Raw genomic sequence first — 22121 nt, 5'->3', positions numbered from 1 at the left:
CCAAACGATCGGACTAGACTACCAAAGACCACCAAACGACCACCAATTGATTCCATTTAATGAAAGTTCGATACGTTGAAGTTGTCCGGCCAACTTCATAGAGGTTGTTCAGTGATTTGTTCTCAAACGCCATTGGACTGTGCCATTTTAATGTTGTTATACCTTTTTTTAATATCACGGTTGTGTCGACCCTGTTAAAGACGATTCGAATTTTATAACGTAAATAAACGTCAAAGAGATCTCGTGTCTCAGGTTATCGCGAGATTAATTGGTTTTATATTAAACTATGGAAGACCACTGGCTAGAATCGCTGAAGAAGAAATTCGTGAATGTGGACACATCGACACTCCAACAGCTGTTGCTATCTAAGGCAGAAATTGTGGACGAGATCAAAAGGAATCAAGATCAACGATTCATTGGTAAATTTTGTTATTCGCGAATACGTAGAATAATTTAATTTGAGGGCAAATAAATCTAGGAAGGGAAATAAATTGCTGGCGTTATCTTAAGTTGCTTTAAAATCCTTATAAAATTGTAGGATAGTGGTCACATTCTTACACAATTTTCTTCTATAACAAAATTTTTATATTTTACAGAGGACGAAACTAAGATTAAGGAATTAACATCAAAATTGGATGTTATGAAAGAGACGCTGTATACGGAGACACAAACTTTGGAGCAAAAAAATGACGAATTATCAAGAGAAAAGGTTTATTTAGTGAGTATGATATACCTTAATTTTTTTCCATCCGGGAACATCTGTGAATATCTCACTATTACTGAATACTCTTTAACAGGAAGAGCTGGAAGCGGAAAGAAAGAAACTCTTGCAAGAGCTCAAACAATTAGAAGGGAAACGTAACAGCTTGAGGTCTGCCAAGCCAAATTTACAAGATCAGCAAGTGCTGGAGCAAGGAAAGTATGTATTATCATTGCACATTAATGCGTTCTTGATCTTTCATCAGTGTTGTCATTGTTTTGTTCATTTCGTAGAAAAAAGTTGAAATTGTATAAGGATTTTACTAAGATACAATGGGATTACGAAGCTACAAAGTTTGGTATTAAAGGCTGTATCCTTTTTTTTTTACATTCATGCCTTACGTTACTTTATATAACCAATCTATATATATGGAATGTCATTTCATATTTCACGCTAGCTACGTCTTTTTGTTAGTAAGTAGCAGAAAAGCATATTCGCAATCCTTAACTCTTGATACAGATGTCTCGAACAAACGCGACTATATTCACCACTTTTATTATGAAAATCAAGAGATTAATGACAAGTTAACTGACTCGCTGTGGCACGAGATACATTTGTCTACAAGCGAAGGCGAGATTAGAGACGAGAATCTTCAATCAAACATTCCCGATTAATGTAAATGTTATACTTTAAGTGAGATTATGTAATTCTAATATTTTATTACTTTTAAGATAGATAATATACATATATGTAGACATATATCAGTCTATATAATACCTCCATATTTGGATATGGTCTTGCACATTACACTAAATATATCTTTAATTTATGGCAAACATTAAAAAACATTTTTTTGTTCTATTTAAGTGTTATTTATATTCTTATTCTTTTTTATACTTATTAGAAATGTAAGTCTTTATACACAACTCAGGTTTTAGTACATATCAAAAGATTGAACGCGTGGTTTGTATAATATAACGTGTAATAGACGAAAAGGATAAATAATCCTACCATTACAATAGTGCTTGCGATGCAGAAAAGTACACAACTTAAAATACTTGCGCCAATAGCCAATACTGTCACTGAAATCAACATGTACTTGGTTAGAGTCTGAGCAACAGCGCACGTTCTGTGATCGAGAACAGAAATGTGTATCGTTCCTTACCTTGAACCATCATGAAACCAATAAATATAAATACACCACTGATAATAGCGAACATGATAAACAAGAGGACGGGTGTCAACAGCGACGCTATTGCGATGAAGGTAGCCACTTGCAGAAATGGATTGTGGGCAAGCTGCTCCTTAAATTTGAGGATACATGTACGAACGTTGGGGTGACGTAGAAATGTCTGGCATTTCTTAGCCCGTTCTTCGTCTGAAATTAAAAATATCGACCCTCTTAGTTCCTTTTTCAGAATAATGCACGACAGAGTAAATAAAATGTGACAAACACTGGTGAAGAGCACTGGCACGGCGCGAGTATACTTACAATACATGATTATCGAATTGTATATGCAATCACTCTGTGTCTGAAAAATAAAATGATTTGTGTTCATTCAATCGCGTAAACTGGCAGAACGTAAAGCAACGTTTTAACAATGCAAAATATGAGGCAAATATATTGATAACGAATAAAATAATGTTGAGTCAAGAAAACACGACTGTATATTTAATTTACCTCTGTCATTTCCGTGATGGAGCGTTCAAAGTTTTTCGAAGCAATTCTCAAACGTTCTCGTCGAACATCTCAGGCATAGGTATCATGACTTACAGTGCAATTCGAAAGTGATGGTCGAAGGAATAAATAAATGTACTTAGCTCTTGCACATCGTATTTTCTAGAGCATAGACAGATGTTTATCCAAGTCCGGAAGTTTTTGTTTAAATGACGTTTAAATGACTATTAAATCACATCTTATTACATCGTACACATATATGTGTCAATATTTTCTTTCTTCGTCTTTCTTTCCCCTTCTATCTCCTCTTTTATCGGCATAAGTGTCAAGGTCTGTCCAGGTGGATTTACACAAAGTAATACGCACAAAATCGACGCGCGCGTGTATAATTATCATTTATCAACCTCTAATGCGAAGTTCTCATCATTCTCATCGCGTTTTTTATGTGATTGGATAATCTCTCCGGATGTGCGCACGCGCGCATGTGTGTGTGTGTGTGTGTGTGTGTTCGCGCGTGTGTGCGCGCGCGCGCGCGCGCGTTTGTTTATTTACATTTTATATTTATTTTACTTTTATTTATATTCACCCACGTTTCACGTGGTTATAAAAAAATGGACGTTGGAATCTATACTAAACCCGAATATTTTTGTTATAGTAATGGCTATTATAGGAACGACTTCGAATCGGAGCTTGTTCGAGATCGATTAAATACAAATTACCTAAGCACAGTTTGAACCGAATACCGGCTTATTTATGTAGCCATGTAGCGTATGAATCGGGCCGGATTTTTCACGCTTACGCGAGTAAAGTATATGTAGTATGTATGTACATATACATACAAAGCTGAGTTTCAGAATTCACTTACAAGGTAAGTTAATGTTAAAATTTATATGTGCATCGTGGATTTTAACATTGATAAAACAAAGTAAAACATTGATAAAATAAAGTACAAGGAGTTATTAACCATTTAAAAAATATTTTCATCCAGCCATGAATTTTAAAATCTTCTAATTCTACATACGCAGTTACTTAAAAATGTAGAATTAGAAGATTTTAAAATTCATGGCTGGATGAAAATATTTTTTAAATGGTTAATAACTCCTTGTACTTTATTTTAAAATAGTTGATCTAAAGTATTTTTTTATTTTATTGTAAAGCAGACGATTTAATCTTTTATAACTTTATGGTACACTTTTTTATTTACATACAAGTACTTTACTGATACTGCGTTTGTTGCGCATGTGTGACAAAAATCCAGCTCGATTCGCAACGCCGTGTGTTTGTGGGCCGAATATACATATAAACTCCCCGAGAGTCCCGAGTCCCGAAGCGAAGAGGTTATCGCAGAGATTAGCATGACGTGTATGGATTTTGACAGATCGGCCGCGTGTCAATAACGCTAAATATGCGCGCGAAAGTCACGGCGTGCTCTGGCGGAACGTCGACGAGAGCCGGAGATGCTCCAACACGGAAATTGAAGTCGACGAGCTAAAAACGAGTCCGCGAACACGATGCAGTTACAGATATCACTGGACACTCCGTCCGATGACAGGACCGCTTTGTCCTGGTCAAGGTATACAACACAATCAAAAGGATAAATTGATCTGAAAGCGATCATCGATTTTCTAAACGAAGAGGCTTCGCTAATCTATTCATTATTTACACTTTACAGTGACTTTGACCAAACTCTGATTAACTTTTCAATACCTGTATTACTTTGCACAGAATTATTAATTTTCTATTGTATGAACATATAGAAAAACAGATTAGATTAGGAATAACGAATTATATAGTTAGAAATTTTGTTTCAAGCAAATTTGTCAATTTAATTAATGAATGGTTGGTCAAAGTTGCCCTTACAATTGCTATTATGAGTGGCATTGTTAGGATCGGAACATGACAAATTTTTTTTTGTTTAGGAGGGAGAGGCAGAAATGGTTCCTGTCATTGTTGTGCGGCACGTGCATGATATACGCCACGCGTACATCGGTCCCCTTGTTGATACCTGTTGTCAGTCAGGAGAAGAATTGGTCGAAATCGGATTCAGGCATAATACTATCAAGCTTCTTCTGGGGCTATACGTTGACGCAGGTAGCCAGCGGCTATATTAGCGATAAAATCGGTGGGCAGAGAGTACTGTGGATATCTGCCCTCGGTTGGTCGGCGACAACCTTCCTCATGCCAGAAATCATTGAATTCTTTTCCGGGGATGGAACCTCCGTTTTGCTCGTCGCAGCGATGAGAATGATAAATGGAGCATTCCAAGGTAAATTTTTAACGTTATACAGTTGCACCAAAGGCAATGGTGGATAATACGACACCTGTCACTTACAGGAATGCATTTTCCTAGCATGATTAGCTTGATCAGCCAACGCTTGCACGAGGCAGAAAGAGCCTCCTTCTTTAGCTTATTAACATCAGGATCTGCTCTGGGCACTCTACTCACCGGGTCTTTAGGCTCGTATCTTCTGGAGAATTATAACTGGATGACCGTCTTTCGGGCGTTAGGTACAATGTAGCTTATGTTAAATTAATTGAAGACTTTATAGACAAAAGATGATAATTTTTGAACATGCGTCATATAAAAATAATTTAATTATAGGGTATTTTCGGAAAGTATCCATAGTTAAACGCGTCTTTTTGTTAATTTTGTTTTCAAGCAGAAATGATATACTTTTGTGGTGCTTACTAATTTATTTATATAGGGGGCATGAGTTTGGCATGGACAGCTTTATTAAGCTATCACACTCTGCCTTTTAAGGAAAAAACAGCTTCTGTCAAGTCGACCACTGGCTACACTTTGCCTTGGTCCAAACTTCTGTCACAACCTCCTTTCTGGTAATTATGAATATTATGATGCATGGAATGTAATATTTTCAATTTGCATAGACTAATACAAAGAGAAATTTTTATAATCAGTTAGTCGTAGGCATTGCAATTCGATTATATTCTCCTTATCGATTTCGAAATTCTGAGCTTTTTGAATCGCAATTCTTGAAAACATGAAAAATTCTTGGAATTTTAGATAATGCAACCTTCTTGCTGATTATATTCTCCTGATACTTTATCGATTTCTGAGACTTTATTTTCGCGATTTGAAATTCCGAACTCTCAGAATTGTAATTTGTGAAAACGTGGAAAATTTTTGGAATTTTAAATGGTGTAATTTTCTTGTCGATTATATATATATATATACATATATATATATATATATATATATATATATTTATATATTCTCCTGATACTAAATCAATTTTTAAGATTTATGATTGTGCTCGAAAGTAATAAGAGTTTAAATTACGCATATATGCTTTAGCTTATACAAATGCTCCAGTTCTGAATCATTTGATTGTAATAATTATACGATTATTATAAGATCATGACCATAAGATCTTGTAAATATAACATTCTTTATAAATCGATTGTCTCGACTGTCTTTATTGATTGTTAACTATGATTTTCAGGTCCTGTGTTATTGGACATGCCTGCCAAAACAACTGTTTTTTCGTGTTACTTTCGTGGATGCCTACATATTTCCACGACACATTTCCTGAAGTTAGGGTAAAATCTTATTATTTAATTTTTATTCAGTATTGTTTAAAAAATTTATATGGAAAGAAAAAGCCATAAGAACTGTTCTATGACAAAATTAGTAAAAAAATATTCAAATTTATGCCTAAGAAAAAGTTAACTAATAACTAAATAATTTGTGATAATAAAATAACGTAATAATTTGTTTCTGGATATATTATGTTGAATAATTTCAATTAATAGGGTTGGGTTGTAAATATGGTGCCATGGCTATCAATGCTACCTTGTACATTCTTGGGGAAAGCTTTATCTGAAGAGATAATTAAAACTGGCTATTCCGTGACGGTGACACGCAAAACAATTCAAACAATTTGCTTCGTCATCGAAATTGGAAGTCTGTTATTTTTAGGTAAATCTTAACACTTGATAATTAAGGCTTAATGTTGTATCTCATAATGCTGTTATAATAATTTGTATCGTATATGTTCCTTGTAGTGAAAGTGGAAAGCTTTCAAAGTGCAATACTTTGTCTCGCGTTGGTTATCGGTGGCTCAGGCTTCCACAATAACGCTATCGCTGTAAATCCCTCAGATCTCGCACCAAAGCACTCCGGCAGTGTATTCGGTCTGATGAATACTGTTGGCGCGATACCTGGTATGTAATTAATGTAAACAATCGCATGATTGTTACACAGCTAATAAATTTTCTTTTTTTTTTTCAGGTTTCCTTGGAGTATATTTTTCCGGACACATTTTGCACGTGACACACAGCTGGCCTGTTGTCTTTTTATTTATAGCTGTTATCGATGCATTAGGATGCATAATGTTTTTATTGTTTGGCTCGGGCAAAGCGATCATATAAATTATAAAATAAAAATAAGTTTCTATCAAATATCGATCGTGTTTTAAAAAATCAATTATAAGCATTTCAGCCTGTTCGCGAATGGACACATGTGTGATAGGGAATTTTTTTTTCGACGTTGGTAACTTTGAATAGACTTCTGGGTATGTTTCCAATCTATGTCACTTTCGGTTGTCATCCGCAACGATTTTTGCGTATAAAGTCAATAAGGAAGAATGAGATAATCTTTCCATCGACAAATATAAAGATAAAAACGTCGTAGATTTGTGTAGGTTCGTCAGAGATTCGCAGAATTCTAGTCTTTGTGACATCGGCGTTTCAATCCCTTCAGAGGTGAGTATTTAATCATATTTTCCGATAAATTCGCGAACCTAAAATGCCGGTAGTGTGTTACGAATGAATATCAACAAACTGTACTACGTATTTATTATTAATTACAGCAGTTACTTAAAATATGTTTAGATTTATTGTGTCGTAAGACATTTTCGGAATTTTAAGATTTCTTATGATCTCTTATGGCCAGTCTACAATGAGTCGTTAGTCGTTAGTCAGATGTCGGAAGAGAGTCGAAAAAAGTCATAAACGTGTCATAAGGCGATCGGAAGTCTGTAATCGGCAATCATAAGCGATTGGCCAAGTGCCATCTCTTACGATCACCGATTACAGGCCTTCGATTGCTTACAATACGCTTATAGCTTTTTCTTCCGACATCTGACTAACGACTAACGACTCATTGTAGACTGGCCATTAGACGACTTCAAAATATTCATATAATGTTCTCTGAGACATTGTTTAAATGATAACTGCGAAATAATTAATAGTAACAAATTATGCTGATAACAGAAATGGCACTCGTACAAGATTACAATATGGATGGGGAAGACGATTTGCAAGCGAGCCAATGGTACGGAGTAAGAGAAGCCACATTGTTTCTCGTCGATGCTACACAGAAGATGTTTGAGGTAGAACCAGAGACCAAGCTCAGTCATATCCAAAAGTTTTTCAAGGTTAGTTATAACGTTGGTTATCAGTTTGGTTAATGTGTATATGTACAATTAATTGTCACTAATTATCCCTGCAGTTGTACAAGCAAATTCTTCGGCAAAAGCTAGCATGGAGTATGCAGGATTGGATGGGTGTGGTATTATTTGGTACAGAAGGAAGCGACGCGAACTCAACATGGAAGAACATTCAGAGTTTACACGAACTCAGAGTTGTTACTCTGGACGATTTACAACTGGTCAGAAAACTAAGCAAGTATAATTATTAATGTTACGATTAATAAATAAACGAACAAAGGCAAATAAGAGCTAATTTGCAACGATGGTCAAGCGACAGTAATAAAATAAAAATTATAATTATAAATAAATTAATATAATAAGTAAATGTTTTGGTCCTTGGTTTAGACTCTCCTCAATACATACATAACAATGGTCAGGTGCTTCAATGCAGTGGTCAAGATGTAATACAAAATGCAGTCAACATGTTCGCTCTCTAAGATATTTAGTGAGAGTATGGATCTCGTATCGTCAGTGTGTTAATTTATTTATAATTATAATTTTTGTTTTATTACTGTCGCCCGACCATCGTTGCGAATTAGCTCTTATTTGACTTTGTTTGTTTATTTATTGTTATTGAGAGTTTTATCCTTGATGTTACGATTAATGTTGCCATTAATCAAGTTTAATCAATAGTGAACATAGCGTGCTTCAAGAATATGAACTTTTATCTAATGATTTATCTGACTGAATGATTTTCAGTTAAAAGCGGCATGAAGGATTACCAGAGCATGAAATCCGAGGATGGTTACCCGCTTCATGACGCGTTGACATACGCCATGGATATCTTCTTAAAGATAAAGACAGTCCTTACCAAACGCAGGATAGTTCTGATTACTTGTCACACCCCTAAACTCGCGGACGATGAAAAACATCGCATCAGATCGAAGGCAGCATCCTTGAAAGACTTGGACATTAAATTGTACGTGATTGGTTTGGGAAACAATTGGGTGCACGATCAGTTCTATAAAGATTTAGAGATGCTGTCAAGGAAGACGGACATAGATGTTTACAGAATGACATCACTGGTGGATCTGGTGCAGCAGATTAAAGCGCCGTCCAAAAATATTGCGAGATTAAGCTTTCAGGTGTGTGATGGTCTGGAGATTGATTTGGTCGTGCGTACTTTGGGCAGGTAGGTCTTCACGTTGATGAGAGTAATATTTATTTTTACAACATTGTTAAATATTGTACAAGTAAAAACGTAAGTACCATTTACAGAAAACGCAGATGTTTGCAAACAAAATCGCTGAGCAAAGCAACTAATCAAGTTTTATCGAGATCGACGTATTTCAAGGGTGAAGAGGCTTACAAAAAGGTGCATATCTCTCGTATAACGTAATCGGAGATCTTGCATAAAATGACAAGTATAAGGATGTCTTGGATTTTTTTATTTCGTACGCTTGATTTGCTTGATTTATTGTAGGACAGTGACAGTGACAGTGAGGAACCTGATTTACCTTTTGTGATACCAGAAGAAGTTAACTTGGAAACTAAGGAGTCGATCGGTGGTATGAAGCTGCGTTTCACGCAAAAGGAGCTGCACCGGATAAAACATATACATCCACCAGCCATCAAGATAATTGGTGTAAGGCCTATACCCGACGATCTTTTCAGATATCACATTAAACGGAAGTACTTCGTCAGAGCAGATTACGGTAGCACTCGTAAAGGTAACGAAATATAAAATATATGATACAAAAAATTTAATGCGTGAAATAACGCTCGATTGATGATATCGCAGCGTTTAATTACTATAAAAGTAATGTCAAATGTGGTCTTTGTTTTTTCTCGCAGACAATCTATTGTTCTTTGGTGCTTTATTAAATAAATGTGCCACTCAAGGAAGAATGATAGTGTGCGCGTTCACGATGCGGATGAATACTCAAACTAATCTCTGCTACATGATTCCAAATGCTGAACTGGGCGGTTTTTATCTATCGAGAATTGCATTCCAAGGTATGTCTAATTATATTCGCATAATAACGCGATCAGTAAAGAGATATTCAAGATATTCCTTACTCGACGAGCTTAATTTTATATTAGGGGACATAGGAGACAAGAGCGAAGCATTGCTGCATTACGACGCCCAGAATTGTGTAACCGATAAGCAAGTTGCGCTGTGGAAAAAAGCAATTGATCGACTCGACGTGAACTACCATCCGTATATGTTCAAATCCTATAAATTGGAGTGTCAAATACAAATGGTGGAGAAGTACGCTCTGGACAAAGAACCCGGTTCTCCGCCGATCGATATCATCGAGCAATCATGTGAGTAATATCAATTACGGTGCAGATCGAGAAGATACAGAGAGCAAAAAAAATCTTTACTACTTGGACAGAAAAAGAAATGAACTTGTATCAAGTATATACTAATTTCTTTTTCAGTTTTGAAGACCTATAAGAAAACAGCTGATTTAGTGCCCGAGTTTAAGAACATGTATATAAGCAAATCCGACGGTCCGACTAAAGCAAAAAGGGCTAGAAAAAACAAGGAAACATAATTATTCAACAATTGCGTGTAATTATATAATAAAATACAACGCAATCTTGCGTGATGAAAATATTTTTGATAATATATAAAAAAAATCACACTTTATTGAAGTTACTTTACATGAAGAGGAACTTATAAGAAAAATGGATACTACTTATTAAAGTATATAAAAGATAAAAACACTTGTTTTTAAACATTATATTTTATTCCACAATAAAAATGCACTTACAATATATCTGTAAAATCGTGTATTAAAATCCCGCGTTTTTTAAAATAAGACGTTTGATATTAGCTACGGTCAACGTGACGCTACAAATACTTCGAAGCATTCCTCTTCTCTTTTCTTTCAATGAAGAAAGAAAGAAAGAGAAGAAGAACGCTCCAAAGCACTTGTAGCGTCACGTTGACCGTAGCCATTATCTGCATTATGTTATTTTGGCTGCGGTCAACTTGAGGCTACAAATGCTTCGAAACATTCCTCTTCTCCTTTCTTTCAACAAAGAAAGAAGGAGAAGAAGAACGCTTCAAAGTATTTGTAGCGTCAAGTTGACCGTAGCCTTCATCGCTCATTGTCAATTTTAAACTTTGATACAGGCCCTTGATGAAGGCATTAAAGAAACTGATTCGCAATCAATACACAATGTACGCCATGAGAATTTACATCGAAATAATACGAACTAATGTTGGTTTTATTTGGCTGTATTTAATCTTCTGTTGTTTGAAACTATTGTCGAAATATCATTGTTACTTTCAATTAGGATAATATTAGTCTAGATATAGGAAGATGAAATTATTCTTGGCAGATAGATGGTAATAGTTTGACGATTTAACAGCACATGGACATATAACAGTATCTCTCTTTGTATATGTATATAAAAATACAATTGTTCCGTTGAAACATATCTACTGCAATTACAGCAATTAGGCTACAAAAAAGTAAGGCATGTGCACATTTCTGCATAACTCACACGAGGTTGTACAACTGTCCGTTTTGAAAACCTTATAAACTCCATGCAAAATGTTCATTTCAAACAGTAAACGTTGAACTAGAAAATTTGATTTCTCACATTTTTTCAACAATCTTATATATATTATAAAATAATTTAAATAGAAAATTACTTAGATCCTACAATCGCGAGTACACTTATCGCTACAACGAACAATAGCAAAGATACAAAAGTGATATCGTTCGCCTCTCCTTTGCCATGCCTCTTCATTTCAAGCACGCCGGCTTAAAGTACGACACAGGTGCTTTTCTCACGAAAGGGATTGGACTTCTGCGACGAGAAGCCCACCAGCAGGCAGTCCTCCTGCTCGTGCTCGGTGATGTACTTCATGATGTCCTCGACAGCCTTGCTCACCGTGATCCGCTTCAGGGCAGCCTCGCGGCGCAGCTGCTCTGTCACTTGACGTTGCTGTTGCAAATTCGTGATCACCATGTCCATAACAGCTGTATGCGTGAGAGACAAAATCAGGAAAGTGTAAAAACCACACGGAGAGGAGAGAGAGGTACGTCGCGAATTTAAAGTCTAACCTGGGAGACGTACGATACTCGAACCCCGCTCTTACGGACCGCGAAGGACTCTCTTTTTTCCCGACAACTCGACAACTTCGATTTTTCTGACCGCGAGAAGTAATCCGTCGATCACGCTTTCGCGATCGGTCCTTTCGGGCCTTTTCTCGACCCTAACGACTTGCTTTATTCTTCCTGTTTCCTGTGCCGATCCCTCAGGGCGCGCTCGCATGTGCGACGCATTAAGGCGCTTTTACATGATGGGGAGAGTGTCTCGAGCAGGCGCACTCGCGTCACGTGTCACCGCGCCAATTCGGCCAATCGCGGACGCGACCCGCTTCGCGATTGCGCGTCCACCCGCGGGGCGCATCGCGCATCGCGCCCGCGCGGCGCGGCGCTCGCGGCCGTGCGAAACTCCACATGAGCCTGTTGCCAGTTATTGATCCTGGCGCGATTAAACAACACCGCATTGCCGTCAACCGCGAAAACAAGACACTCGCCACGTCTCGGCCCGCGCACGGCGTTCCCGCATACGGCGTAAAAAGCGTGTCGGGGCGCCGCCGTGAGGATCGGCCGACGGCTGTCGTCGTCCCCGCTGTCGTTGACGCTATTCTACCCGGTACTCCGGATCGAGCGGACTGCTTGGTAACGGCATCGCTAGAGCGGACGGACATACGATCGCGGTCCCGTGTCCCGTCCCGTCCCGTTCCGTCCGTGGCACGGCGCGACGCGACGCGACGCGGCGCGGCGCGCGGCGCTTGACGTACTGTCAAAATGTAGAGAGAGAGAGAGAGAGAGAGAGAGAGAGAGAGAGGAGCACGACGAGCCCCCGATCTTCGAGTCCCCGGCCGTGATTTTCGTCGGGACAGACGGACGGGAGCGGGACGGAGGGACAAACGGCGGGACGACGTGCACATGTGATTCCCTCCCCGGAGTGGCCGACCCCATTTGGCGATGAAGAAGTTCACGATTAAGGGGGTGCTCGACGGGTTCCGGTCGTCGGTCCCGCAGCCCGTCAAGCCCGACCAGGAGATCGTCGAGAATCTCAAGCCGGAGCACTTCCAGGTTAAGAAGGTCAGTACACGGCGAGTTCGTCCCGATAATCCCTCTCTTCCTTCGCCCACCGACCCCCTCCCCATTCGTCTCCCCCATTCGCCCCAATTAAAGTGGACCTGTCGATAACACGCCGTTCTCCCGGCGCGCATTTCTCGCAGATCCGAGGCGGAAACGTGGTTCAAGGCGGTCCGACGAGGCGTGCGAACTGCCGCGTTAATTTCGGAGTAATCGCGCGGAATGAGATCCGCCGTAGGTTTCACCCCCTGCCCCTCTCCCCGTCCCCCGCCCCACCCCGCGACGTCTAACGATTGACTGAACGACGCAAGTCGCGCAATTAGGAATTTTATGGGGTCAGTTGTGAGAGAAAGTAACGTCACTGGCGAGCGAGTAGATAGCGTTGACTTTAATCAGATCTATACGCGCGCGTAAAACTCGTCCCACTCGTCCGTTACATTATGTAATGGCCCGAGAGAATTGAGGAAAAAGAAACTGATATCCACAGATCCAGAATTGGGGATTTCAACGATTAGGAAAGATTCAATCTCTCATTCGCGTTTCTATTCGCCCGCACTTATCTTAAGTGCGGCGTCCGCGAACGAATCGTTCGGTAAAAGCTTCTATAGGTATACCCTCAGCTTCGAACCAGAGCCCGTCATCCCGGTGTCGAGCTTTCTGCTCTTCGGTTCGTGTAAACAAACCGCAACCCAGTAAACACGCTGTGTCAATATTGAAAGCTTATGTAATCCCCGAACTCTTTGGAATTCATATCGCTGAATAAATTCATATCAATTGCATCGCGCTATTAACTGGTATAACACTCTCGAGCGCTTCGTTTTCGCCTGCAAGTGCAGTGTACTCTGTGGAAGAGAGAGAGAGAGAGAGAGAGAGAGGAGACTGAAGAGAAGACAGCGTTTTTCTTTCTCAACTTGTAATTTCTCAACCTTGGTTCTAAGCGAGCTTATATATGGAAAAGGATTTTCCGAGCGACTTGTGCCGCACTCGTGGAGTCGCTTAGAATGCTCGTGCCGAGTTTACACGTTAAATAATTTCGAAATCGTGCTCCAAGACTGGCGCACTCGCGTGACACGCGAACCACGAGCCCTTCTACAGGGCAAAACCTCGTGTGCTCCGCCGAGAAGGCCCAGGTTGCCGGGGGGGTACATAAGCCGAAGAGTAAACATGGCTGTCGATACACCCCGCTGGCGTTGCCACGCGTCGCACGAGGTATCTCGTGCGCTTTGACTTTCGTGCATCAGAAATTGTCCCCTCCCCCCGCCGTCTATTTACCCGGAGCGAATATCGTTCGTAACCGTTGGCGAAGTTGATATCGACTATCGCGATATACACGGTTCGTGCGAATATCCGTTACGCGAACGAGGAACAGATAACGATACGGGCAGATACGAGGGGAATGCGCGCGAGAACACGAACGAACGATTTAGGAGGGGAGGAGGGAGACGTTTACTACATTTATATGCGCCGCGTATTTTTGTTATACACGCCTCTCCCGGCCGATCGATCCCGATTTGTTTCTCGGCCTTCGCGATCTCCGCCGAGTATTACAATTTTAATTCGATCGCTCGCGGGGATTTCTTTCCCCCCCCCTCTTCCCTCTCCCCTCATCTCTCGTCGCGTCCTCGTCGGTGATGATCAATTCAGGCGACACCTTTCCACACGTGCCTCCTCTCGCATTTGTCGCCCCTCGAAGCACGACCTCGTCGTAAAGTCATAAAATCGCGCCGTTAAACGAGGTCACGATTGCGATTTTCACGGCGCGGCGAGTCGTGAACGCGCGTAAACTCGACGACGCGACGCGACGCAACGCGCGCGCTGCATTTGCCTCCGCTGAAATCATCGCTCGATGGCGCGTAGGCGATCATATATTCCCATTGCTACTTAGTATTTTAATTCTCTCGCTCTCGAGACGAGGATGACATATTCGAGATACCGGTTTCTCGACGCGCGCACCGCGATTTGACGTGCAATTTTTTTTTTTTTTTTTTTTACGACGCGGAGACGCGTAGAGCTGATGCAGCGCGGAACATGCAAATTCTCCGCGGGCAGGCAGGCAGGCAGGCAGGCAGGCAAGCAGTCAGGCAGGCAGCCGATTAGAAAACGCGGCCGCGGGTTTTCCTGTTTCGGAGAATAAAATAATACGCGCAGCTTTTGAAAGCGCTTATTTGCGCTTATTTCGCATTCGCTTCCTCATTTATGCATCGACGATAACGCGCGGGTGCATTTGGAGTAACATGTATTATTTCGCGAACAAAATTACGCATGTTGCCTTCTCGGAAAACGATGATACGCTTGTATTATGCGCTGCATAATTGCTGAGGGTTCATCCTCGAGCGCCGCGGTTTATCGCTTCACCTGACATTTGCATACATCCCACGGATACATCGCCGAAAATTTCGGTGCAACGCTAATATGTTTGAGAGAGAGCATCCCTGATGAATATCGATCGCGGGTCTTAAGAGAAGGGACCACTTAACTTAGCATCACGAAATACTTCGGACAATATAATGAATTATATAGTTAAAGAGCGTCGCGTTCTCTCTCTCTCTCTCTCTCTCTCTCTCTCTCTCTCTCAAAAGAAATTCTGGGGTTGTACGTAATTCCCCGTTGCACTTGGCGCTCGAGAGGCATCGGAAGAATGATGTAAGAAGCAGGTGGAAGTTGAAAAATCGTCCATACGTGCTCGTGAACGTCGCACTTTATCTTATCTTCCTGGGTATTTCTTGTCGTATCTCATTTTCGACACGTTACAGGAACGCGAAAGAGAGAGAGAGAGAGAGAGAGAGAGAGAGAGAGAGAGAGAGAGAGAGAGAGAGAGAGAGCGACGTTGCGTATTTACGCGTCTATCGACACGATCGACGCTTGTTGTCGTGTTATTTCGATTTATCGTTTAATTTTTCGCATATGTAAAACCGCGCGGGTAATAAAATGCGGGAAAGTATTCATTTGTACTCCCAATAAAGGCAATTTATAGGAGACACATGTGACAGATCTGTCAATATATGCCGCAAGTTATGATGACTCGCCCTCTCGTGGGCTCGTACAACTATAGGCAATATCGCCAATAAGGAGTTCGCATCGTACAATACAGCCAGAATTACCTGACGATGCTTCGAGCGCATTGATAAATGGTGACCTGCGCGACTCGCCAGGATTCGATCTTAATTACGTTATTACGGCTCTTTTTCAACGGCGATTAAGAGGATCGCCGCCGAATTTTTATCCACGGCGATCCTTCACGTTTGGAATTCGCCGTGATAAAAGTGGGATGAACCGGGCGCGCATAAATCTGCGAGGAAACGCGAGATTTTTTCTACCTGCTGAGAGATAACTCTTCTCGACCGTTTGTCGCACCTATTACGATTTTCGCCGTGTGATCTTTCGCAAGCCGTAAACGCCGAGCGTGGTGGGCAGCGAATTATTTCGCGCACGCAGCTCGGCCGTGACGAGAGTAAAAGAGAAAAATGTTAGTTACGGCACACAAAGAAAGAGAGAGATGTGTATGTGTGTGTGTGTGTGTGTGTGTGTGTGTGTGCGAGTACCTTGCGAGAAATTAGAAATTACATCGCGACGTGTACATTCATTTGAGCACGCGCGTATCTGAATCTGTCAGCAGAGGCGGAAATAATGGCCCCCGGTGCTGCAGCTGCGCTAGCGGCCATATAATAGAAAATGCGGAGATGAATAAATTCGAGCTCGCGATGCGAAACGGCGATACCACGTCACCAGGCGTATACGCGGCCCCCGACATGCCTTTTTAATTTTTCCACGTCGGATGGAAACGCGAGCGAAGATATTAGATTCTCCCTGGGAGGATCCATTATGATCGACGGTATATCCTTTTGTTCGGCTTTACCCCGAAAAGGCTTCGTCGGGAATCTCACATGCGGCCGAAATCGGGGCCGCAGATCCAATCTTGAAGAGGGAATTTCTGGTGGTTTTCCGTGACTCGACTTGCGCGTCCCCCGCATATTTTTCAATTACTCTTCACAATGGTATACAGAGCCGTATGAGTAATTGCTTCCTTTATAGAAATAATTCTATTTAGGGGACGATTTATCTGCGTACCTTCCGGTGTACCGATTATAGTTTTTTTGGAGTAACGTCACCTTTTATCGCGCGCCGTTTTGCGTGATGTTGTAGAAAAAGAAAAAAAAACGGAATGGAAAAAAGCGGAGTAAAGCCGACGCACACGCGTCAAAGTTTTCACTAGCGGAAAATTGATAGCAACCTTGATATTGAGCCGACGCCGTGGACTACTCGCGTACACATTTCGCCGTATCTATCATTTCGCTGTATCACCTATATGCGCTTTGTCGTAACTCCTGGCACAGACCCGCAGGCATCAATTTCGTTCTCGCGCCGTTCCATCTTGAAGACAACGACGAGTAATCGAGGATACGATTCAAGGCCGAACGACTTGTCGCACGAATGAACAGCGATCCGAATTTTAGGAAAGTAACGTCGATATTTAAAAAAGAAAGTGTCACGCGTCAATACGAACTTTATGCCAAGAGAATCTATATCAGGAATTCCTCGGCTTTATTTATCTTTCGTTTGCATATAGTTAATAAAATCGGACTGGCTTTTCTTTTTAGACTGGCCTTTTACTGGTTCTGGTTGTATCAACGAATGCGGAACAGTTAATTAAATATTATCTCGGTAACATAAACGATATAAATGTATCCCTTACATAATATCACAAACGAGTACTGGGAAGCTGTACTGATAGCATATCATTAGGAGATATGTAATAGTTGCTTATTAATTGCGGAATTGTGCAAAGATAAATTTTAATATTCGCTTACAAATTTATTCTGCCGTCCTGCATTCGATTTATAATAAAATTTTACGTTTTGCCGCAATTTAATTTGTGGAGTGATTGTGATCTTATCGTGTCGTTCATTTCGTTTAGAAAATCGAAGGATGCGGAGAAGAACGTAACGCAAGATTCATTTTCCGTTAATCTAATTTTTAGTTATTTACAAGGGAACCTCAGCGCGAACCCGAAAATTCTGATTTTGATGAAACTTTACACACATGTAGGGCGGCGGGGGTAAATGGATGAATTTAGAAATTTTCAGTTGAGGCCAAAAAACGATTCTAAAGGATGAAACCACTCCTCATGTGCACAGATATAAGAGAATTGTTGGCATTTGCGACTATAATTGCATTGTAAAATAATTATGGTAGGGATTACTATTTTATAGTTATTATTGCTATAATATTAGTAAATATAACTTTACACTGAGAAAAAAATCGTTACAGTTATCATAACTTTACTATAATTTTTAGTTGTTCCCCTGGGGGACGATTTTTTTCTCAGTGTAAGGTTATATTTACTAATATTATAGCAATATTAATTATAAAATAGTAACCCCTACCATAATTATTTTACTATTCAATTATATAGTCGCAAATACCAACAATTTTTCTATCTGTGTGTAGAGGCTTTTTGTTTTTCCCGATAAGTATTCGAGATAGCAAAAAATGTTTTTTTTTATACAAAAATTTCATGGTAAAAAACTCCTCTATTTAAACACACTAATAATATTTTGAAAAAATTTTTTAATTTTTAATGCATCGAATATTTTTCTTTATATTACTGATTTTGCTGACACGGTCAGCAAAATAGTCAGCAAAAATTTTTCGCTACACACGGGTTGGTTTTCTGAAAGTTGGCTGATCTTAAACGAGCATCTATACAATGCGAGCGTGGCATATAAATGTGTACTTTCCTACGATTGTATACGCTTTCGCATTCGCTAAAAACGGATAATCGAATGGGATAGCAAATCGAAACGAAGCGACGATCAATCGGCGAATTTGTATACTTTCAGATCAGAGGTGTTCGAACGTATTACCATATTGCGGTTAATGCGGCTCGGGAAATTTTTATATTCGCGCCGCGGAGAATACGTGGCCCGACCACGCGTGCATGTGATCGCTCGGATTGTCGCGCCTGCAGGGCGTTGGGTGAGCCGTTCTGTCGCCGCAAATTATAATGCAATCATCACGCTATAACACGATCGAGTGAAACGCTTTCTGCCCGACGCGATGCGATAATCCGTGCTCCCAGCCCCCGCGCCGCGCTGCGTGAGCGGGTTAATTTCTGCATGCGGTCGCAAAATTATATCCGCAGCTGGGGGAAAAACCCTCGTATTTCTCTCCACTGTTTTGCATACTTAATTTGAATTTCTTTCCAGAATGCGGAAGTGTGACTTTTCGAACAAACAGATTAATGATCGCTATAGTTAAACGCAACTTATCCTTTCGGAATTAGGTCAATAGTTTCGCGTCAGTATTCTCATGCAGAGCAAACACTTTCCCCTGCGAACGTGAGAGCGGCCAACTTTCAGCGTGTTTGTTCGCGAATTACAAATTTAATAATTTTGAAGTCTATTGATGCTGCATTGTGATAAGCGTGATAAGGATTTCATTCGTTTGACGACTGCGATTTCTGACCTGATTTCATTCGCACGCTATGAAGCGATAAGGTATGAGCGAAACGTATAAAAATTGTCGATCAATCTTGATATTATCAAATATATTAATTCGATACTCACACGGATTGAGGGAGGTTCCAGGTTCGAACCTTGGCTGACGTAATATCTTTCGCAATAAATTCTCTATAGCAATATTTTAGATGCTTATTAGCATCAAAATTAAATCGACATCGATTTAAGGGGGGAAACCACAGTGACGGCCGGAAAAAATGCTATTTTCATGAATTTTTTTTCGCGAGAAATAATAAATTTAATCAAATTGGTTTGTCATTTCTTTAAAGTACATATATTAAATATATTGTAAAAAAAATCATTAAAAAATATTAATATTTGCGCCTTCAGCGTGTGGTGCCGTATACCGCAAAAAAAGCTGGGCGCTCGCATATCTCGGTCAATTTTTATCCGAATGAGGGGGTAGGGTATTTTAATGTTCCAATGAAAAACTGTGTTTTAAGCCCGACAAAGAATCAGCGCGCAGTTTACTAACAATAAGTTAGAAATATATATAAAATACACATACAAAATACACAGAAATATGATTAGGCTATCAAGATCCAATTCATACCGTAAAATGGCTTTATATCATAACGGTCCTTTCCACTTAAATATTGTATTTAATACAAATATATATATCAGGCGGAATATCGCGGATAAATATCGTATGTATTGATAATGAAATCATACGATTAATTATACAACTTAAGCTGCGATTATTTGCGATACCGGGCGTAACTTCCAAAATCCCCCGCAATCCTCTTATTCCGCGCGAGTAATATTTCGCGCAGGGCATCTTGCGATGCTGACGACGCGGGTCCATCAGCAATCCGGGAAGCCGGCCCGGCGGAAATTTCGCGTGGGCGAGCCTCCCTCGGGGACATTGGGCGAAATCAGAGAATCCCGGTGGGGAAGAGCGGGAGGGGGCAGGTGGTTCCTCCTGGGCGATCGTAACTTTCGTATCCGCCGTATTTTAACCCACTTCCCCTCGATGACCACCGGCGGTGGTAACCGGTGAAATGGAACGAGGGCAGTTTTCACCAGCAGCGAAAAGCGGTTGGCGGAGTCCCGCTGCACCAAAATCGACCTCGAAAGCGTGTACGTTGCTCGTGTGTGTTCTCGCGCTGCCTCCTTCTCCTCCTCGACCGGTCTCGCGTTTCGCGGTTAATCCTAAACAAGATTGTTCCCGGCCAACTCACATAATCCCCGAGCACGCCGATCTGTCGAGCGCGACATAGGTCTTTAGGTTTCTCTCTCGCTCTCTCTTTTTTTTTTTTAATCGACGTTGATGCACTTCGCAACGGGAACGATTGCAAACTCTCCGTGAAAAGCGTGCGGCGAGGCGCATCTTCCATTTCATAAGATTACCTCATCCTTCGCTTTGCGAGGAGGTAGAGCGAAGCGAAACGAAGTTTTAAGCCAAGTTTCTTGAGCGGAGAACGGTGTAAGCCGTGATGTTCTATATCGGCATATATTGGCCTATAGTGTCGCGTCTCGCGTTACTTTACGTGACGTAAGTTTCGCCCATAAAAATACCTACTTTTTGAACTCGTAGGAAAACTTGTTTAGAAGTTCGGGGGATAGAGGAAGTGTACTTTGTTCCTACCTTCGATACCAGTCCGCCCTAACGACGGCAAGGGAGTGGCTCTTTATGGAAAATCGAGGATAACGCCCGACGAAGTTGACTTTAAATACTCGCAACGAACAATGTGTATCAGTAACATTTACCGGCAACAAAGGTATAGAATTAACAGTAGCCAGGTTGTCCACGGGATACACAATAGGAGTCGGTGAAACAATACCGTTCCTCCCCGTTCGTCTGATATATCTCCGCAACCCCTTGTAGGGGATGAATAGTCTCTTCCGAGCGGCTAAAGCAGGAAAGATGGCATGAAACGGACGGCTTTTATGTTACAGACGTTTCGACACGGCTTCCCGCATCAGCCGACAGCGTTGGCATTCGACCCGATCCAAAGACTGTTGGCGATTGGCACTAAATCCGGATCCCTTAGGATGTATCCTTCAACGTGATCGTTAATACGGGGTGGCATCCCGCAATTAAACTTTCCCTTTCTCGGCGCGTGGCGGCTTAAAGGACACGAGAGATCGACCATTGATTACCGCATACAATACAGCGCTGCCATCCAGTCATCGCGTTGAAGCAAAAAAAAGTGAAATAGTGACTGCTTTTTGACAGAAAAAGTAACCTTTTAGGAATTAAAATGGTAATCAAAAGTCAATCAATAGCCAGAAATATAACACATTCTTTTCATAGCATGGTTTAAAAAAGGGGAAAAACAAGTATTTGAACGATATAATATACAAGTATATATCTGGTGCAATTTTATTAAATAAAATAAATAGTACATTTTATTATATATAATAAAATAAAGACTCGACCAAACAAAATAAAAGTTGGTGGAAGCTATGCTTCCAAGCTGGTCACAAAAGGCCAAACACAAATATTCTTTTGTATGTTTAGCAATTATTTTCATCTTTTGTTTCCGGCAACATGATAGATTTTATATCAGCCGCGCCTTGTTTAGCATTCGGTTCGCGGTGCTAATTATAAGTAATCAGATGTTGAAACACCGGACTAGTACCAAATGAGCAACAGTGAACGAATAACAATTGACAAAATACGAATAATAGAAAATAAAAATACGAATAGAACGCTTATGTTTTACAAATATTATGTCAACTCAGGCAAAGAAA

General features: G+C 40.6%; 6 protein-coding genes across 16 annotated transcripts in view; 4 read left to right on the top strand and 2 right to left on the bottom strand.

The window, feature by feature from the left end:
* The first annotated feature begins 8 nt into the window (after positions 1–8).
* LOC112453140 lies at positions 9–1561 on the top strand. The gene is made up of 5 exons (XM_025013707.1): positions 9–419; positions 597–718; positions 798–919; positions 994–1070; positions 1220–1561. Exons 1-5 carry the CDS (start codon positions 287–289, stop codon positions 1372–1374), a joined length of 609 nt encoding a protein of 202 aa, XP_024869475.1. The 5' UTR covers positions 9–286; the 3' UTR covers positions 1375–1561.
* LOC112453141 lies at positions 1470–2863 on the bottom strand. Of its 2 annotated transcripts, XM_025013709.1 has the most exons (5): positions 2625–2863; positions 2382–2540; positions 2193–2232; positions 1866–2078; positions 1470–1782 (listed from the first exon to the last, which is right to left on the bottom strand). In XM_025013709.1, the coding sequence occupies exons 2-5, from the start codon at positions 2388–2390 to the stop codon at positions 1628–1630; spliced, it is 417 nt and encodes a 138-aa protein (XP_024869477.1). In that variant the 5' UTR covers positions 2391–2540; positions 2625–2863; the 3' UTR covers positions 1470–1627. The 2 variants fall into 2 exon arrangements, with proteins under 2 accessions (XP_024869477.1, XP_024869476.1); XM_025013708.1 differs by having other exon boundaries at positions 2382–2863.
* Positions 2864–3549: 686 nt separating this feature from the next.
* Positions 3550–6800, top strand: LOC112453139 (solute carrier family 17 member 9). Its single transcript, XM_025013706.1, has 8 exons — positions 3550–3951; positions 4298–4644; positions 4713–4886; positions 5084–5216; positions 5843–5939; positions 6153–6318; positions 6405–6563; positions 6631–6800. Exons 1-8 carry the CDS (start codon positions 3890–3892, stop codon positions 6768–6770), a joined length of 1278 nt encoding a protein of 425 aa, XP_024869474.1. The 5' UTR covers positions 3550–3889; the 3' UTR covers positions 6771–6800.
* Positions 6801–6900: 100 nt separating this feature from the next.
* Positions 6901–10557, top strand: LOC112453138 (ATP-dependent DNA helicase II subunit 1-like). Its single transcript, XM_025013704.1, has 9 exons — positions 6901–7103; positions 7614–7777; positions 7852–8023; positions 8531–8963; positions 9050–9146; positions 9255–9501; positions 9626–9787; positions 9875–10099; positions 10217–10557. Exons 2-9 carry the CDS (start codon positions 7616–7618, stop codon positions 10330–10332), a joined length of 1614 nt encoding a protein of 537 aa, XP_024869472.1. The 5' UTR covers positions 6901–7103; positions 7614–7615; the 3' UTR covers positions 10333–10557.
* A 436-nt stretch (positions 10558–10993) lies between these two features.
* On the bottom strand, positions 10994–12076 carry LOC112453142 (guanine nucleotide-binding protein subunit gamma-1). The gene is made up of 2 exons (XM_025013710.1): positions 11857–12076; positions 10994–11772 (listed from the first exon to the last, which is right to left on the bottom strand). The coding sequence occupies exon 2, from the start codon at positions 11765–11767 to the stop codon at positions 11555–11557; it is 213 nt and encodes a 70-aa protein (XP_024869478.1). The 5' UTR covers positions 11768–11772; positions 11857–12076; the 3' UTR covers positions 10994–11554.
* A 536-nt stretch (positions 12077–12612) lies between these two features.
* The window catches only part of LOC112453150 (syntaxin-binding protein 5), a 39998-nt gene continuing 30489 nt past the window's right edge, over positions 12613–22121 (top strand). For 3 of the 10 annotated variants that reach the window (XM_025013722.1, XM_025013725.1, XM_025013721.1), the window contains exons 1-2: positions 12613–12909; positions 21324–21421. In XM_025013722.1, the coding sequence (XP_024869490.1) occupies positions 12790–12909; positions 21324–21421 (218 nt within the window). In that variant the 5' untranslated portion in view covers positions 12613–12789. The remainder of the gene's footprint in view (positions 12910–21323; positions 21422–22121) is intronic. The other 7 variants (XM_025013726.1, XM_025013724.1, XM_025013723.1 and 4 more) reach the window with 3 other exon arrangements.

Source organism: Temnothorax curvispinosus, unplaced genomic scaffold (genome assembly GCF_003070985.1).
Source record: "Temnothorax curvispinosus isolate PA1 unplaced genomic scaffold, ASM307098v1 QBEX01004092.1, whole genome shotgun sequence".
Classification (NCBI taxonomy): Eukaryota; Metazoa; Arthropoda; class Insecta; order Hymenoptera; family Formicidae; genus Temnothorax; species Temnothorax curvispinosus.
This window is presented reverse-complemented; position numbering and strand designations above follow the sequence as displayed.

Excerpts from the sequence above, each read along its gene's own strand:
- LOC112453140 (XM_025013707.1), top strand. The coding sequence starts at position 287 with ATGGAAGACCACTGGCTAGAATCGCTGAAGAAGAAATTCGTGAATGTG. Across the intron at positions 920-993 it reads CAAGTGCTGGAGCAAGGAAA|AAAAAAGTTGAAATTGTATA; the intron begins GTATGTATTATC and ends TTCATTTCGTAG. Across the intron at positions 1,071-1,219 it reads AAAGTTTGGTATTAAAGGCT|ATGTCTCGAACAAACGCGAC; the intron begins GTATCCTTTTTT and ends CTCTTGATACAG.
- LOC112453141 (XM_025013708.1), bottom strand. Across the intron at positions 2,079-2,192 it reads CAATTCGATAATCATGTATT|ACGAAGAACGGGCTAAGAAA; the intron begins GTAAGTATACTC and ends TTTTAATTTCAG. Across the intron at positions 1,783-1,865 it reads TGGTTTCATGATGGTTCAAG|TGACAGTATTGGCTATTGGC; the intron begins GTAAGGAACGAT and ends TGTTGATTTCAG.
- LOC112453139 (XM_025013706.1), top strand. The coding sequence starts at position 3,890 with ATGCAGTTACAGATATCACTGGACACTCCGTCCGATGACAGGACCGCT. Across the intron at positions 4,887-5,083 it reads GACCGTCTTTCGGGCGTTAG|GGGGCATGAGTTTGGCATGG; the intron begins GTACAATGTAGC and ends TTATTTATATAG. Across the intron at positions 6,564-6,630 it reads TACTGTTGGCGCGATACCTG|GTTTCCTTGGAGTATATTTT; the intron begins GTATGTAATTAA and ends TTTTTTTTTCAG.
- LOC112453138 (XM_025013704.1), top strand. The coding sequence starts at position 7,616 with ATGGCACTCGTACAAGATTACAATATGGATGGGGAAGACGATTTGCAA. Across the intron at positions 9,502-9,625 it reads TTACGGTAGCACTCGTAAAG|ACAATCTATTGTTCTTTGGT; the intron begins GTAACGAAATAT and ends TTTTTCTCGCAG. Across the intron at positions 10,100-10,216 it reads CGATATCATCGAGCAATCAT|TTTTGAAGACCTATAAGAAA; the intron begins GTGAGTAATATC and ends TTTCTTTTTCAG.
- LOC112453142 (XM_025013710.1), bottom strand. The coding sequence starts at position 11,767 with ATGGACATGGTGATCACGAATTTGCAACAGCAACGTCAAGTGACAGAG.